General features: G+C 52.3%; 1 protein-coding gene across 1 annotated transcript in view; it reads right to left on the bottom strand.

Moving 5' to 3' along the window:
* LRP5 (LDL receptor related protein 5) overlaps window positions 1–16,371 on the bottom strand; it is a 101,194-nt gene that overhangs the window by 26,724 nt on the left and 58,099 nt on the right. Inside the window, exons 12-15 of the mRNA XM_004383888.1 lie at window positions 15,413–15,639; window positions 12,418–12,602; window positions 10,958–11,281; window positions 7,951–8,150 (exon numbers count right to left, since the gene is read on the bottom strand). Coding sequence (XP_004383945.1) covers window positions 7,951–8,150; window positions 10,958–11,281; window positions 12,418–12,602; window positions 15,413–15,639 — 936 coding nt within the window. The remainder of the gene's footprint in view (window positions 1–7,950; window positions 8,151–10,957; window positions 11,282–12,417; window positions 12,603–15,412; window positions 15,640–16,371) is intronic.

The raw sequence follows: 16,371 nt of genomic DNA on the forward strand, positions 1-16,371 counted from the left end.
TGAGCTGTTTCCTTGATATAATCTCTCTCTCTATATATATTTATACACTTTACTGGTTTTGCTTCTCTAGAGAACCCAGCCTAAGACACCCCCCCATATGAAATATCTAGAACAGGCATAAGCAGAGACAAAAATAGATGTGTGGGTACCAAGGGCTGGGGAGAAGGGAAAATGGAGAGTTACTGCTTAATGGGTACAGAGTTTCTGTTTGGGGTGAGGAAGACATGTGGAGACAGATGATGGTGTTGGTTGCACACATGCATGCATACATGGTGATGGATGGAATTAATGTGACTGAACCATATACTTAAAAACGGTTAAAATGGCCTTTTTTTTTTTGTTATATATACTCTACCACAATAAAATTAAGAAAAACAAAAGGCATCGCAGAGGAAGGCAGAAGGCATGGTTCCTGAGTTTAGACTTAAAGTAAAAATTCCATTCCTAGTTTTGGGATGTTTCCTTTCAAACCAGCTGCTGTTTGCCGGGTTCAGGGTGCGAAGAGGGATTCCTTCAGCTCTTGAAGTGCTCTGGTAAATGAACTCTGATTTCAAGCTCCCACCAGTCAGCGAACGCTCCAGCCCTGGCTAATCAGCCCCGGCACGTGCTCTCTGTCTTCTCCATCCTGTCCCCTGCCCCTGCGTCTGCATGGAATGGCCCATCGCACAGAGTAGCCGATGGCGGCTTGATACCTGACTTGTGATCACAGGCCCCTCCTCTAGCCAGCTTCTCTCTTCTTTCTGGTTCTCTTGGACTCACACTTTTGGATTAACACCCTTAAATCTTGTTTTTTATAAATTTGGAATGCCAGGACAAGAGGCGTGAAGACAAGTGTTTACCTGTCACAACCATCCCTTCCCCGAGGGGTGAGGTGGCATGCCAGGAAGAGGTCAGGGGTGCAGGGGCTGGCCACAGATCATCCTGGGAGCACAGGGCCCAGCTGCATCGGAAAAAGCAGCTCTCAGCCCCAGGTCTCTCTCTCCGTGTATTCTGGGAGGTCTCTGTGTGTGTGTTCCATGGGGGTCTCCGTATGCATGTTCCATGGGGATCTCCACACGTGTTCTGTGGGGTCTCTGCACATGTGTTCCATGGAGTCTCCTCCCACTCCATGGTGTCTCCGCATGTTCCATGAGGTCTCCGAGCACGTTCCTTGGGGTCTCTGCACACATGTTCGGTAAGGTCTCCGCATGTTCCACGAGGTCTCCGTACTTTCCATGGGGTCTCTGCAGACGTGTTCCGTGGGGTCTCTGCACACGTGTTCCTTGGGGTCTCCGCACACATGTTCCGTGGGGTCTCTGCACGTGTGTTCTGCAGGGTCTCTGCGAGCGTGTTCCATGCTCTCCACACACTTTGTGGAGTCTCCACACATGTATTCCAAGGAATCTCCACACACGTGTTCCAAGGAGTCTCCACAAGCATGTTCCGTGGGGTCTCTGCACGTTCGTGGGTCTCCGCACCTTCCATGGGTGTCAATGTGTGTCCCGTGGGGTCTCCACACGCTCCATGAGGTTTCTGCGTGTTCCGCGGGTCAACACACATTCCGTGGGGTCTCTGCATGTTCCATGGGTCTTCACATGTTGTGTGTGTCCCCGCACATTCTGTGGGTCTCTGCACATTCTGTGGGGTCCTCGTGTATTCCTTGCGGTCTCTGTGTGTGTGTTCTGTGGGGTGCCCACACATTCCGTGAGGTCTCTGCCAAGAGTATCCACACGTTTCACTGGGTCTCTGCATGCATGTTCTGTGGGGTCTCTGCACGTTCCACGGGTCTTCGTACGTCCTGTGGGGTCTCCATCCAGGACATTTCTTCCCAGAACTCTGCCTCCATGCCATGCACTGTGTCTCAGACATGGAGCCACCAGCAGAGAGTTCCTTCAAAGGGACCTTGTTTCACAAGCTGAGGGGAGCCCAGTCGTCCTCCTCTCATCCACACACCAGAGCTGACATTCGGTGGCTCTGGCCACTCGGGCTACCCCAGACGACTGTGCCTGGGCTCTTGGGCTTAGACCTGGGCTGCTGTCCCAATGGTCTGGATGAGAAGCTCCCTCCTCCAAGAAAGGGGTGGGGCCGGCATCTCTACTCCCTTCATGACTCGGAGGGAAGAGTCTTAAGATGATGTTGTGATCACAGGTCACCTCGGACTTTCTTCATCCACCTCTGGAACCCCAGCAGTTAATAAAAAACAATATCTCCAGGCGGCAAGTCTTGCTGCCAAGGAGAAGCCTGCTCTCCCAGAAATCAAACAACGTAATACATTGGGCAAATCTGCTCCAAAGACCTCTTTAGGGTTCTAAAAGCAAAGATGTCACTTTGATGACTAAGGTGTGCCTGACCCAAGCCACGGTATTTCCAATCGCCTCATATGGATGCAAAAGCTAGACAATGAAAAAGGAAGACAGAACTGACCCATTCAAATTGCACTACTGGTGAAGAATTCTGAGTATACCGTGGACTGCCAGAACAAACAAATCAAATTTAGAAGAAATACAACCAGAATGCTCCTTAGAAGCAAGGATGGTAAGACTTTGTCTTGCTTACTTTGGACACGTCATCAGGGAAGACCCACGGCTATCAAGGCTGGTGTCTTAGTTATCCAGTGCTCCTATAACAGACATACCACAAGTGGATGGCTTTCACAAACAGAAGTTTATTTCTTCACAGTGAAGTAGGGTAAATGTCCAAATTCAGGACGTCAGCTCCAGGGGAAGGACTTCTCTCTCTGTTGGCCTTCTCATCAATCTTCCCCTGGGCTAGGAGCTTCTCCGCACAGGGACCCTGGGTCCAAAGGATGCACTCTGCTCCCGGCAGTGCTTTCTTGGTGGTATGAGGTCCCCAACTCTCTGCTTGCTTCCCTTTCCTTTTATCTCTTGTAAGATAAAAGGCGGTGCAGGCCACTCCCCAGGGAAACTCCCTTTACATTGGACCAGGGATATGACCTTAGCAAGGGTGTTACTATCTCACCCTAATTCTCTTTAACATAAAATTACACTTACAAAATGGAGGACAACCACACAATACTGCGAACCATGGCCCAGCCAAACTGATACATACGTTTTTTGGGGGACATAATTCAATCCATGACAGTCGGTAAGTCGAAAGGTCAGCAAAAACGAGGAAAACCTTCCATGAGGTGGGCTGACGCAATGGCCACAACAATGGGCTCAGACATACCAATGATCATGAAGATGGCGCAGGACCGGGCAACGCTTCTGTTGCACATACAGCTGCGGTAAGTCAGAGCTGATCCAACAGCAACTAACAACCCCCAGACTCAGCCTCTTGGACCCAGCTTGAAAGGACTCTCCACTCCTCATCCCTCTCCCCTACACACACACGGCAGTCCCTGGTCCAGCCCTGCTGGGTGGCTGGAAGAGCATGGCTCCCGTTGGAACACTGATTATGGAGCCTTGGATAGATATTGACTGCAGATGAATTTGGAATAGCTGTTGATGAAGACCGTTTGACATTTTTTAATCTTTCTTCTCTGCTCCCGATTCCTCTGCAGGTAGCAACACTCACATCCCCAAAGAGTTGTGATCGCCACTCTGGGAGCAGTGCGCCAACTCAAACTGGGTACATTCCTTTCCCAAACGCCCCAGAGCTCTCTGGCTAGGGGACCACAGCCCAGGGCAGCGAGGCTCCACCAGCCCCAGCCAAATCAGGCCCACGGAGGAGGGTGGGTCTGTGGGAGCAGGGCATAAAACCAGTCCCTAGGGCCCCAGACATCAGAACAACCATCTTAGAAATCTGCCCAGCGTGGAGGACACACACCCACACCACTCCCCCAGGCAGGGAATGAGAAAGGAGAAGGCGGGAGCCCGTTTTAACACATTGTGGTTAGGTGCCGTAGGGTTGGTTCCGACTCATAGCAACTCTGTGTGCAATAGGAGGAGACACTGCCCGGGCCTGCAGCCATCTTCAACAATCGTGTTATGCTTAAGCCCATTGTTGCAGCCACTGTGTCAATCCACCTCGTGGAGAGTCTTCTGATCCTCTACTTTACCAAGCATGATGTCCTTCTCCAGGGACTGGTCCCTCCTGACAACATGTCCAAAGCATGTGAGACACAGTCTCACCATCCTTGCTTCTAAGGAGCATTCTGGCTGTACTTCTTCCAAGACAGATTTAATGGTTCTTCTGGCAGTCAATGGTATATTCAATATTCTTCATCAACACCACAACTCAAAGGCGTCAATTCTAGAGTCTTCCTTATTCATCGTCCAGCTTTTGCATACATGTGAGGCAGATGAAAACACCATGGCTTGGGTCAGGCGCACCTTAGTCTTTAAAGTGACATCTTTGCTTAACACTTTAAAGAGGTCTTTTGCAGCAGATTTGCCCAGTGCAAATATTTTGACATGTGTAATAATATTTATGTGAATGTAAAATTTCTTACTAAGATCCTATTCAACACCACCCACAACCCCCCTCCTCACCAGTTCAAAACCTGAGCCAAGTGGATAATGATTGAAAGGGGCATCTTTCAGCTGGGGGGATGGAGCAAAGGACGATGCCTCTGATCCAGAAGAAAGCAGGAGCCACCAGAGGGAGAAGGCCAAACAATGGACCACTGGTGACACGCAGGGAGGGGCACGTTTTCCAAATTAAGAGGAAACCTAGAAGTTGTTCCTAGGAAACTTTTTCTTCAAAGTCTTCTGTCCCGCCATAAAAGAATTCTTCTTCAAAGAGACTTTAAGGCAATTTGCACCCAGTAGCTCTCTCAGCAGGAAGCCACCATCCATCAATTAACACCTTCCCACCCTCCAAAAGGTGACTCTTAAGTGTGACTGTCCTCTGTGCCAAGTGAGATGAAAGAAATCCGTTTCCTCCATCTCCACCTCCATCCGGCTCCCAGGGAGAGAAGGAGCCACAGGCATATCTGGGAATTTCAACTGTTGACTTTTACACCGACCAAGCACACAGACCCCAGAGGCCTCATCGGGTGACTCCTTCACTTTAAAATGATGCCCGAGAAGTATTTTGTGAAAGAGATGTCCAGGCCGTCGAGACAGCATCTACCCCCCACTCGGCATGCAGAACAGTGGAACCCACTTTACAGAGAGCCTGGGCACCCCCGGAAAATCTCTCTGGATGAGGGCGTCTCTGCCTTTGCAATACAGGCACCGCGAGTTCACGTGCACTGACCACTCAGTGGAGAAAGCCACCGCTTGGCGCTGCTGCAGCTTTTGTAAATTGAGTCTTGGAAAACGGGTAGGTGAGCCCGGCGTGTCCCTGAATTCTGCACGGACTAGTACACGCTGGTCTCCACCCGCCCGGTCACAGGACTGGGAAACTGAGAGAATCCTTTCCCCTCCATTCTGCCCCCAGCTGCACACACAACACTTCTTATCCTGACCCCAACCACCTGGAGTGAGGTCAAAGTTCACAAGGGAAAGGGCACCGTCCTCCTGGGCTGCCAAGTTGGCCCAAGACTCAGACGCCAGCCGCAAGCTCGGGGGTCCCCATGACACCCTTGCTTCTGACCTACTGGCTGCAAATTCAGGGCTTTCCCAGGACCCCTTCAGGATGCCAGTGCATGCTGGGGGGTCTCCACAGCACCCTCACTTCTGACATGCTGGTTACAAATTCAGGAGTTCCCTCTACCCCTTCACAATGTCAATCGTAAGCTCAGGGGTTCCCCAGCCCCCATCCCTTCTGACCTGCAGCTCCCACTAGTCTTGGGTTCAGCAACTCAAAGAACTCAGGAGAAGTGCTACAGCTACAATTACAGTTTTATTATAGCAAAAAGGATACCAGTGAAGAGACACATAGGGCGAGGCCGAGGAGGGTCCTCAGCACGGAGCTTCCATGTCCCCAAGGACGTGCTCCCCTCTTTCCTGTGCACTGATGTCTATCACCAATCAGGAAGCTCGTAGAGCTTCCAGGTCCCCAAGGACATGCCCCCCTCCCCTGTGCAATGATGTCTATCACCAACCAGGAAGCCCATGAAGCTTCCACGTCCCTAAAGACATGCTCCCCTCCCCTGTGAACTGATGTCTATCACCAACCAGGAAGCCCGTGGAGCTTCCATGTCCAGAGAGCTTATACTGAGGTCTCACTATACAGGCCCGATTGACTGGATCACTGCCCACCTGGCTGAACTCAACCTCCAGCCTCTCTCCCCCGAGGTTGGGCTGATATCACCTGGTGGGTCTTCCTGGCCTAGCCAGCCCCCATCCACCCTACGTGAATCATCTCATTAGCATAAACCCTGAGGTATGGTCTGGAGCCCTTGTGGATAACAGGCTCCAATCATGGGAGAAATGCCAAGAGTTTAGAGGTAACCTGTTGGGAACCAAAGACAAAGACCAAATTCTTTGGGTAAAACCTGTTGCAGTCGAGTCAATTCCGACTCATAGCGACCCTATAGGACAGAGTAGAACCACCCCACAGGGTTTCCAAGGAGTGGCTGGTAGATTCGAACTGCTGACCTTTTGGTTAGCAGCCAAACGCTTAACCACTGTGCCACCAGGGCCCCTCTTTGGGTAAAACTAAGTGTAAATCCTACAGAGATGGAGACACTGGGAGGTCTCGAGGCTGCAGGGAGAGCGTCCTTTCTGGACGATGCCACGTGGACCTCAAGGTGACAAGGACAGTCGTCTCTGCTAGAACGTGCCTTTTGAAATGTGCTCCAATGCACTGACATATGGATAAAACAACATCCACTGATACATGATTTACAGCAGCCCCAAAGCAGACACAACCCAAGAGTCCATCAACCGATGAATGAACAAAATGCAGTATATTCAGTCAGAAAGAAAAATGAATTCCTGACACATGCTAGGACATGGATGAACCCGGAAACAAGATGCTGAGTGAAATAAGCCAGGCACAAAAGGACAGATACTGATCCCATTCACATGAAATATCTAAAATAGGCAAACGCATAGAGACCAAAGTTTGTAAGTGGTTACCAGGGACTGGGGGGATGAGAGAATGAGGAGTTATTGCTGAAGAGGGACTGAGTTAACCGTTTGCCGAAAACAAAACAAAACCTCTTGCCGTCAAGTGGGTTCAGACTCAGAGAGACCCTACAGGATAGAGTAGAACTGCCCCTTAGGGTTTCCAAGGCTGTAATCTCTATGGCTGTAATCTTTAAAAGGTAAAAATGTCACTAAAGACTAAGGTACAACTGACCCAAGCCACAGTGTTTTCAATCGCCTCATATGCATGTAAAAGTTGGACAGTGCAGAAGAAGACCAAAGAAGAATTAATGCCTTTGAATGATGGTGTTGGCAAAGAATATCGAATATACCATGGACTGCCCAAAGAACGAACAAATCTGTCTTAGAAGAAGTACAGCTAGAATGCTCCTTAAAAGCAAGGACGGCGAGACTTCATCTCACATACTTTGGACATGGTATCAGGAGGGACCAGTCCCTGGAGAAGGACATCATGCCTGGTAAAACAGAGGGTCAGCTAAAAAGAGGAAGACCCTCAGTGAGGTGGACTGACACAGTGGCTGCAACAATGGGCTCAAGCATAACAATGACTGTGTGGATGGCGCCGGACTGTGCAGTGTTGCATTCTGTTGTACGTGGGATTGCTATGAGTCAGAGCCGACTCAATGGCACCTAACAATGACAATCTTTATGGAAGCAGATTGCCACATCTTTCTCCTGCAAAGCAGTTGGTGGGTTCGAACCACCGACCTTTCAGTTAGCAGCTGAGTGCTTAACCACTGTGCCACCAGGGCTCCTGAGTTTCTGTTTAGGGTAATGGAAAACATTTGGAAATGGATAGTGGCAATGGCCGCACAATATCAGAAATACAGTGTCACTGAACTGTACATCACAAAACAGTGAAGATGACAGCTTTTTCTTATATGTATTTTACTATAATCAAATTTTCTTTTAAATAGCAAAAAAAAAAAAAAAAGGAGAGGTAGGCAGCTTGGAAACCACCAGGTTGAGCTACCTTCAACCCTCATGGCCACCCGACAGGTGCACTTACCTGGGTCCCGTCGTCCTTGGCTCGTTTGATGTTCTGGCGCCCATCCACCCAGTACATATGCTTGTCCAGTGGGTCATAGTCGACGGCCTTGACGTTCCTCAGCCCGTGCAGTGGCAGGATGAGGTCTGGGCTGTGGGGGTCGTCAGGGATCACCCGGCTGATGGAGCTTTTCTGGCTGAACAGCAGGAAGGTGGTGGGTGCTATAGAGAAGCAAACAGACAAGGGGCCCACAGGTCAGCGTTATGCAGCTGGAGAGAGCGCCAGTGGGGGAAGACTGTGTCCTGGACTGAATTGTGTCCCCCAAAAATGTGTGTTGGAGCCCTGACCCCTACACTTGTGAGGTACTCCTATTTGTTATGTTAATGAAGCCCCCCATCTGTGTAGAGCGTCCTAAACCTAACTGGTTCTGAGGGCTGTAAAGAGCAGCATACACATAAAGACAAAAACAAAAACCCACTGCTGTCCAGTCAATTCTGACTCACAGCGACCCTATAAGGCAGAGCAGGACTTCCCGACAGGGTTTCCAAGGAGCGGCAGGTAGATTCAAGCTGCGGACCTTTTGGTTAGCAGCTCAGCAACTAACCGCTGTGCCAGCAGGGCTCCACACAAAGACAAGCAAGCACAAGTGGCAGAAAGGCAGGTGCTACATGGAGATTACCAAGGAACTGAGGAACACGGGCTACGAAGCTGAGACAAGGACTTTCCCCAGGCCCGACAGACAGAGAGCAAGCCTTCCCCTAGAGCCGGTGCCCTCATGTGGACGTCTAGCCTCCTGAGCTGTAAGAAAATCAATTTCTATTCTTCAAAGCCACCCCCTTGTGGTATTTCTGTGACAGCAGTGCTGGGAGACTCAGACAACCGCATTCTGCCGACGTGTGTCTGCGCGCACTAGGCGTACAGGGAAAAAAGCCCGGAAGGACATTCGGCTGCCCCTCGGGGGAGGGGGCTGGGGGAGTCCTGCTCCATGTGAGATGTGGCTCTGTCGTCTGAGTATCTTACAAGTGCGTATGTTCTTTTTGAAACAGACACATTTATTTTTAAACCACGAAGATTTAAAACGGAAGGTGATGGGAGGCCACCTCAAACTCACACCCACAGATGTCTGTGAGGCTCGACGCCTGCATTGTGGGCTCAGCGCCTCTACGGGCTTGAGTGAACAGTCATGCACAGTAGAAGGGAGCAGTATCACTAGGAGGGGACACTCTGTGGGGGTCAGGGAGCGGCATGTATGACATGAGGCTGTGGAGCCCAGGATGAGGCTGGGCCTGGGCCCTGACCCCAGGAAGGCCAGGGGGCTGCCTGCTGGCTCCACGGGAGCATGGTCACCTGCAGGCCTGCTTCTTTGCTTTTCCAGGGATCCAGGGATGGAGTGTTCCTGGGCCATCGCTTGGCCCACAACACGAGGACCCCAGCACCTGCTTTGCAGGGAGGCCAGAATACAGGACGGGCTCTTCCTCGTGGCAGAAAACAGAGGTCAAGAGGCTCAAGCCAAGCTGCCTGGGTTTATAAGCTGCGTCACTGGGTACACCTGGAAGCCACACAGTTGCTGCAGCTGTTGTCAGGTGATCACAGCTGGGCAGCTTGAAACCCGTCATCGCCCAGGTCTGCGGCCGCAGGAGTGGGACGTGGAGTAACACGCGTACCCTCTGCACCCTCCACTAGACTCTTCAAGGTCACGGCCCCCCTGGAAAGGGAGCGACAGGACCAGAGGGAGCCCAAGAGTGTGGGGAGGGGGCAGGCTGTGGCCCATCACACTAGCTGCAGGGCCTCCCTCCAGCCCCTTCACCTTGCTGAGCCTCGGTTTCCTCATCGACACACCTGGGATAAGTAAGATCAGTCCTGCTGACACCCAGGACCACTGTGAGGCTCAGATGAGGCCTCAGACGACAATGAGCTTTAGAAACTATAAAGTACTGAGCAGAGGTTGAACTGTAATTCTCTGCTGATGTCACACACAGCCCTGGTGGAGCAACAGTTAAGTGCTCTGCTCGGTTGCTAACCAAAAGGCTGGCGATTTGAATCCACCTAGTGGCTCCACGGAAGGTGGCCTGGTGATCTGCTCCTGTAAAGATTACCCCAAAAAAATCAAATCTGTTGCCAGTGAGTCGATTCCAATTCATAGCGACCCTACAGGACAGAGTAGAACTGCCCCATAGGGTTTCCAAGGAGCAGCCGGTGGATTCAAACTGCCAACGTCTTGGTTAGCAGTTCAGCTCTTAACCACTGCGCTGCCAGGGTTTCCCCCATAAAGATTACAGCCTAGAAAACCCTATAGGGCAGAGCTACTCTGTCACTTGGGGCCGCCATGAGTCGCAATCAACTTCATGGCACTTGACGAGAATGACAAGCTGATGTCATGGAAGAGCTTGCCAGCAGGTTGCACCTGCACCGCCTCTGGGGCCATGGAAAGCTGCCCTCAGACTCTCTGAGCCTCGCTCTTCTAATCCCTGAAATGGGAACAAAAGGCCCACTAATTCAGAGGGCTGGAGTGAAGACTAGAGTTGCTGATGTGGTGGCGAGAGGCCATGTGCGTGGTGGTGAAGAGCACGGACTCTGGGGTCAGCTGGCCTGGGTTCAAACCTGGCCCTCCACACACCAGCTTGTGTGGCCTTGGGCGGGTGACTTACTACAAGTTCCTCACCTATGAAATGGGGACAGTGACACTCCCTATCTTACAGACCTCTGGTGGGGATGAACTGAGTTCCCATGGAAAGCACTCAGAACAGCGCCTGGCTCTATAAGTGGGTGCTCTCCCCCAGGATCCAAAGACCCCCCATGGAATCCGCCAGCCCAGGGCTCGGCCCACCTACTTGTGTCTTGATGGAGCAACAGGCCCTGTACCCGGTGTGGGCCCACCAGGTAGTGTTATGCAGCTGGTGCAGGGCACAGCCTGCCCAACCATCCACATACACCCAGTTACCCCAGATGAGCAGCTCCTTTCAGCCTCAGCCCCAGAGCCAGCCTGCGCTAACGTGGGGCGAGGTGCAGGGGTAAGCCTGGCACGTACGGCTGCAGTTGCGGCTGCTGGGGTCTAGGGTGTAGTGCGAGGCACAGCTGCAGCGGTGGCCGCCAGGGACAGCGAGGCACAGCTGCCCGCAGTGCCCGTTGCTCTGCACACAGTCGTTGAGGCCGTCCTGTCGGGAGGAGTGGAACACCAGGATGTCCATCACGAAGTCCAGGTGGCCCTGGATGAGGGTGCGGTTCTGTCCGCTGGTCTTGTCGGCCCGCTCAATGCTGTGCAGGTTCCAGTCGGTCCAGTAGATGTAGTCGCTGTACTGCGTCAGGCCGAAGGGGTGCGGGAGGTCATCGGCGATCACAACACGCTCCTGACCTGCAGGGGGACACGTGGCACGGTGTCAGCAGCAGGAGAGAGTGCCGTTGGGCAAGCTGGCTCAACCGTCCAGCCTTGTGCTGTGGACTGAATTGTGTCCTCCAAAAAGCTATGCTGAAGTCCTAACCCCTGCACCTCTGAATGTGACCCTGTTTGGGAACAGTTGTTTTCTTTTGCTACGCTAACGAGGTCCTACCAGACTACATCTTGGAAGTACAGCCAGAATGCTCCTTGTCTCACATACTGTGGACATGTTATCAGGAGGGACCAGTCCCTGGAAAAGGACATCATGCTTGGTAAAATAGAGGGTCAGGGAAAAACAGGAAGACCCTCAACAAAATGGACTGACACAGTGGCTGCAATCATGGGCTCAAACACAGCAACAACTATGAGGATGGTCTGTTGTACACAGGGTCACTGTGAGTCGGAACCAAGTCGATGGCAGGTAAAAACCATCACCACCTTTACATGACGGAAACAATCCAGCCATAACAAAGGATGACAACAATGTGGAGGAATCTGTCATTAGGCTGAGTGAAAGAAGTCAGATGCCAAAGAGCACATGGTGTATGACCCCATTTATAGAAAGTTCTAGAACATCAAAACGAATACCCAAAGATAGAAGTCAGGGCAGGGGTTACCTCTGAGGGGGCTGGTGGGACTGACTGGGAAGGGCACAGGGGAGCCTTCTAGGGAACTGGAAACTTCTATAGCTTGGTGACTAAACTACATGGATTAGGTTTACACGTGTGTACATACGTAAAAATTATTCAGCTTATCCACTTAAGATTTTTGCACTTTACTGCATATACGCTATACTTCAATAATTGTTAAAATTGTCTTTTGAAAATAGAGAATAAGACAATTTAAAAATTAATCATTTTTTAATGAAAAATATTTTTAAATTATTTTAAAGGGGACAAACCCCCAGAATAGCATGAGACTTAATGAGCAGTTGCTCATTTATGTCCACACCTCCTGTGGGGCCAGTGGACTCGAAAGGCCAGGGGGGCCCAGTGCGGAAGGGCTGAGAGGTGGCAGGCCTGGGGGCTCCCAGCCCCACAGGCCACCGGCCTGTTGCCGGCTCTCACCACGCAGCACCCCCGCTCAGCCCGCAGGACCCACCGGCACCTCACCCAGCATGTTAGACGACTCGATCACGTTCGTGTCTAGGTCGGTCCAGTAGAGCCGCTGGTCGGCATAGTCAATAGTCAGGTCGTTGGCCCGGCCGACCTTGTCTACCAGCGTCATGCAGCTGGTCCCGTCCATGAAGGCCCGTACAATCCTCGGCTTGCCGCCCCACTCGGTCCAGTAGATGTAGCTGGAACAGATCCAGGTGTGGAGTGAAAACCAACTTTACCTGCAAACGCAGCTGGCCTTTTTCCCAGTTCTGGGAGGTAACCTCTATACCCTTGCACCTCCCAGGTGACTGGAAAGTCTTTGTTATTCGTGGTGGCCCTCCTTAATAATTCATGCTAACGAGGTGACACAAAACGGGGGCTGGGCATGCTAGAAAGACCCTCCAGGTGATATCAGCCTGACCTCCAGGCAGGGTGGTTAAGAACTCAGCTGCTAACCCGAAGGTCGGTCGGCAATTGGAATCCACCAGCTGCTCCTTGGAAACCCTATGGGGCAGTTCTACTCTGTCCTATACAGTCGTTATGAGTCGGAATTGACTCAATGGCAACAGGTTCCAGGAAGGCAGGAGCTGGAGACCAAGTTCAGCTAGGTGAGCAACGATTCAATCCATCAAGCTATTCAATGAGGCCCCAACAGCAATTCTGGACCTGAGGCTCAGGTGTGCTTCCGGGGGGCAGTACTCTGTGTCACCTGCCGGGAGGGTGGCAGCCCCAACCCCACGGGGAGAGGAGAACAGAAGCTTCACGTTTGGGACCCTCCCAGACCTCACCCCACGGGTCTATCCCTTTGGCTATCTGAAGACTGTAATTCCAAGTCTAGTGCTTTCTGGAGCTCTGAGTTGTTGCAGCAAATTCTCTAACCTGAGCGGGTAATGGAACCTCCAAATTTGTCGTCAGCTGGTCAGAAGTGAGGGTGGCCTAGGGACCCCCAAACTTGCAGCTGGTGTCTGAAGCAAGGGCGGTCTATGGAGGAGCGGCCCCTTCACCTGTGAAGCTGGCTGAACTCGGCATAGAGGGGCCAGGCTGATTTTGCACAGGGAAAGGGCAGAGGGGGTGCAGGTGAGCCCACACGTGCCGCAGGGCAGAGAGCAACAGGGTGGAGGGGGACACCCCGTCTCCCAGCTCCGCTCTCCCGATGCCAATAAAGCTACATGGATGACATCTCTCCAGGAAGCCAGGGAGGGGTGACAGTCTTGCTGAGCGTCCAGGTACCAGCAGAGCAGGGCGAGCTGTGTGCTCACGGATTCCTGCAGCTCACTTGTAAGGTAAGTGCTGCACCACCATTTACGACAAGAAAACACCAGTGGACAAGGGTTAGTCGACGCGGGGCCGGGGCTCACACTCAGCTCTGCGCTGCCCTACCAACAGCTCCTCCGTCCCTTTCCTTCAGCAGACCCAGGAAAAGGAACACAGCGTCATTCCAGAATTTTCTAAGCTCTACTTGCACTCTTGATAAAACCCAGACCTCTTCTCCTGAGGGCAAGTTTTGAGGCGCTCCACGCACATCACAGAGGCCTTATGGGTAAGCACTGCGTCCACTGCACAGAACTCGAGTCCACAGGGAGGCGCTGGCCCGCACCTTTCTGGCCCCAGTGCCTCAGGCAGGGTTGCCCGCCCTGCGCGTACCTTGTGAGGTGGGCCTTACGCTGAGGCTGCACGGCCTCCAAGAAGCCTTTCTGAGTGGCTTGCAGTCCCAGGGTATCAGAGCCGGCTTTGAGGCAGCAGCGCCCGGCAACATGGTGCAAGGGACTTCTGGCTCAGCGCTGCTCGGACCAGCTGTGTGGCCTAGGGTGAGGCACTCGGCTTCTCTGAGCCTCTGTACCCACGTCTACAAAGTCAGGGTCAGAAGTTCCTACCCCTGCAGGCCCCGTGGTCTCTTTGGTGAGATAACGCACTCGAAAGTCCCCGGAGCACTGCCTGATGCAGCAGCTTCCGCTCCACTCCCCCTCTGTGAAATGAACTAGATGACACCCAAGGATCCCGCCAGCTTCAGGGCTGCTGGCGGTCAGTGAAAGTCTAACCACAGGGTAGCGGGTGGCCCCCCGACCTGGGCCTGCTTGTCAAAATCAGTTCTGACCCCTCTACGCCGGGTTCGGTCAAACTTCACATCGAACAGCACAGTCCTCCAGGTCCACCCTCACTTCTGACCACCAGACCCGTTGCCGTCGAGTCGATTCTGCTTCTGACCAGCTGGCTACACATAAGGTGGGAGGGACGGAAGGACAGCCTTACTGGATGGTGGGAAAACGGGGGAGCAGTTGCTCGTACAGGCTTCTGGCCCCCGCCTGGACTGCCTGGTCAGAAGCCTGGGGCCCTGACAATGGAGGCCGGGAACTGAGCCCCTCTCTCTCCCAGCTGCTTCTCCTCACTGTGGAAACTTCCTCCCTGTTCTGGGTAGACGGTGTACTTCCTCTCCGCTCTGGGGATGTGTGCATTAAATGGCACCTGGCCAGCCTCACTTCTCCCTGTTCTGGGTAGACGGTATACTTCCTCTCCACTCTGGGGATGTGTGCATTAAATGGCACCTGGCCAGCCACACTTCCCCCTGTTCTGGGTAGACGGTATACTTCCTCTCCGCTCTGGGGATGTGTGCATTAAATGGCACCTGGCCAGCCTCACTTCTCCCTGGTTGGGTACACGGTAAACTTTCTCTCCGCTCTGGGCATGTGTGCATTAAATGGCACCTGGCCACCCTCACTTTTCCATCTACTCCTGGTGGGAAGGGAATGAGGTCCCTCACCTGCGGCACCGCAGGGGTGTGCACACAACACCAGCCCCGCATCAGCCGTGGGGAGTCACCCGCTGGCCATGGGGGACAGACGCCCCTACTGAAGCTGCTCTTGCTCTGTCTCTTCTCTGTGTGAGTAAAGCATTGTTCCAGGGCTTGTACATAAGTCGTGCTTTTGCTGGTGACCCTGGGCCTTGGCACAACATTTGGGGCTGTAAGTTGACGCAGTGAGCAGGGTGGGCACTGGATAAAAACAGCCCTTACCCTCTGGTGGGATCCAGGGCCAGTGACCTGGGGTTGTCCAAGTCCCTCCAGACCAGGACCTGTCGAAACTGCCCATCCAGCCGGGCCACTTCAATCCTGTTGGTGCCGGTGTCAGCCCAGTAGAGGTTCTTGCCCATCCAGTCAACGGCCATGCCTTCTGGGTAGTCAAGGCCAAACTCGATCACGTGCTCCACCGAGCTCCCGTTCATGAAGGCGCGGCTGATGGTCTGGGAGGGGCGAGAAGGAGAGCACCACAGTGAGGAAGCAACGTCTCATGCAGATGTCTGACCACGAGATGCCTGACCACCTGCGGTGACCGCTGACCACATGGGCCGGATGGCCAACGTTCGAGAGTTCCGAAACATACATCTGAGACTCAGCAAAGTACAGCCTTGCAGAAAACCATCTGGCAACACATGTATCATGAGCTTTAAAAATATTTGTGCCCTTCACCCAGTAATCTCACTCCTGAAACTTTACCTTAAGGACCTACTGAAAATACAAAAAGGCTTTACACAGAGATGTTTATTGCTGCGGTTGTTTAGGATCAGGACAACTAGGAACAACCAAGACATTTACAATAAGGAAATGGCTAAGTGTAAGGGCAATATCTGTGCAGTGGAGTATTTTACATATCTGAAAAAATGATGTTAAAAAGGTTGTAATAGCTTAAGAAAACACTTGTTACAATGTTAAGGGATGAACAAGAATTGACGCCTTTGAATTACGGTGTTGGTGAAGGATATTGAATATACCGTGGACTGCCAAAAGAATGAACAAATCTGTCTTGGAAGAAGTACAGCCAGAATGCTCCTTAGAAGCAAGGATGGAGAGACTCCGTCTCACATACTTTGGACATGTTATCAGGAGGAACCAGTCCCTGGAGAAGGACATCATGCTTGGTAGAGTAGAGGGTCATAGAAAGGGAGGAAGATCTTCAATGAGATGGACTGACACAG

Source organism: Trichechus manatus, unplaced genomic scaffold, assembly GCF_000243295.1.
Source record: "Trichechus manatus latirostris isolate Lorelei unplaced genomic scaffold, TriManLat1.0 scaffold00113, whole genome shotgun sequence".
NCBI classification, from domain to species: domain Eukaryota; kingdom Metazoa; phylum Chordata; class Mammalia; order Sirenia; family Trichechidae; genus Trichechus; species Trichechus manatus.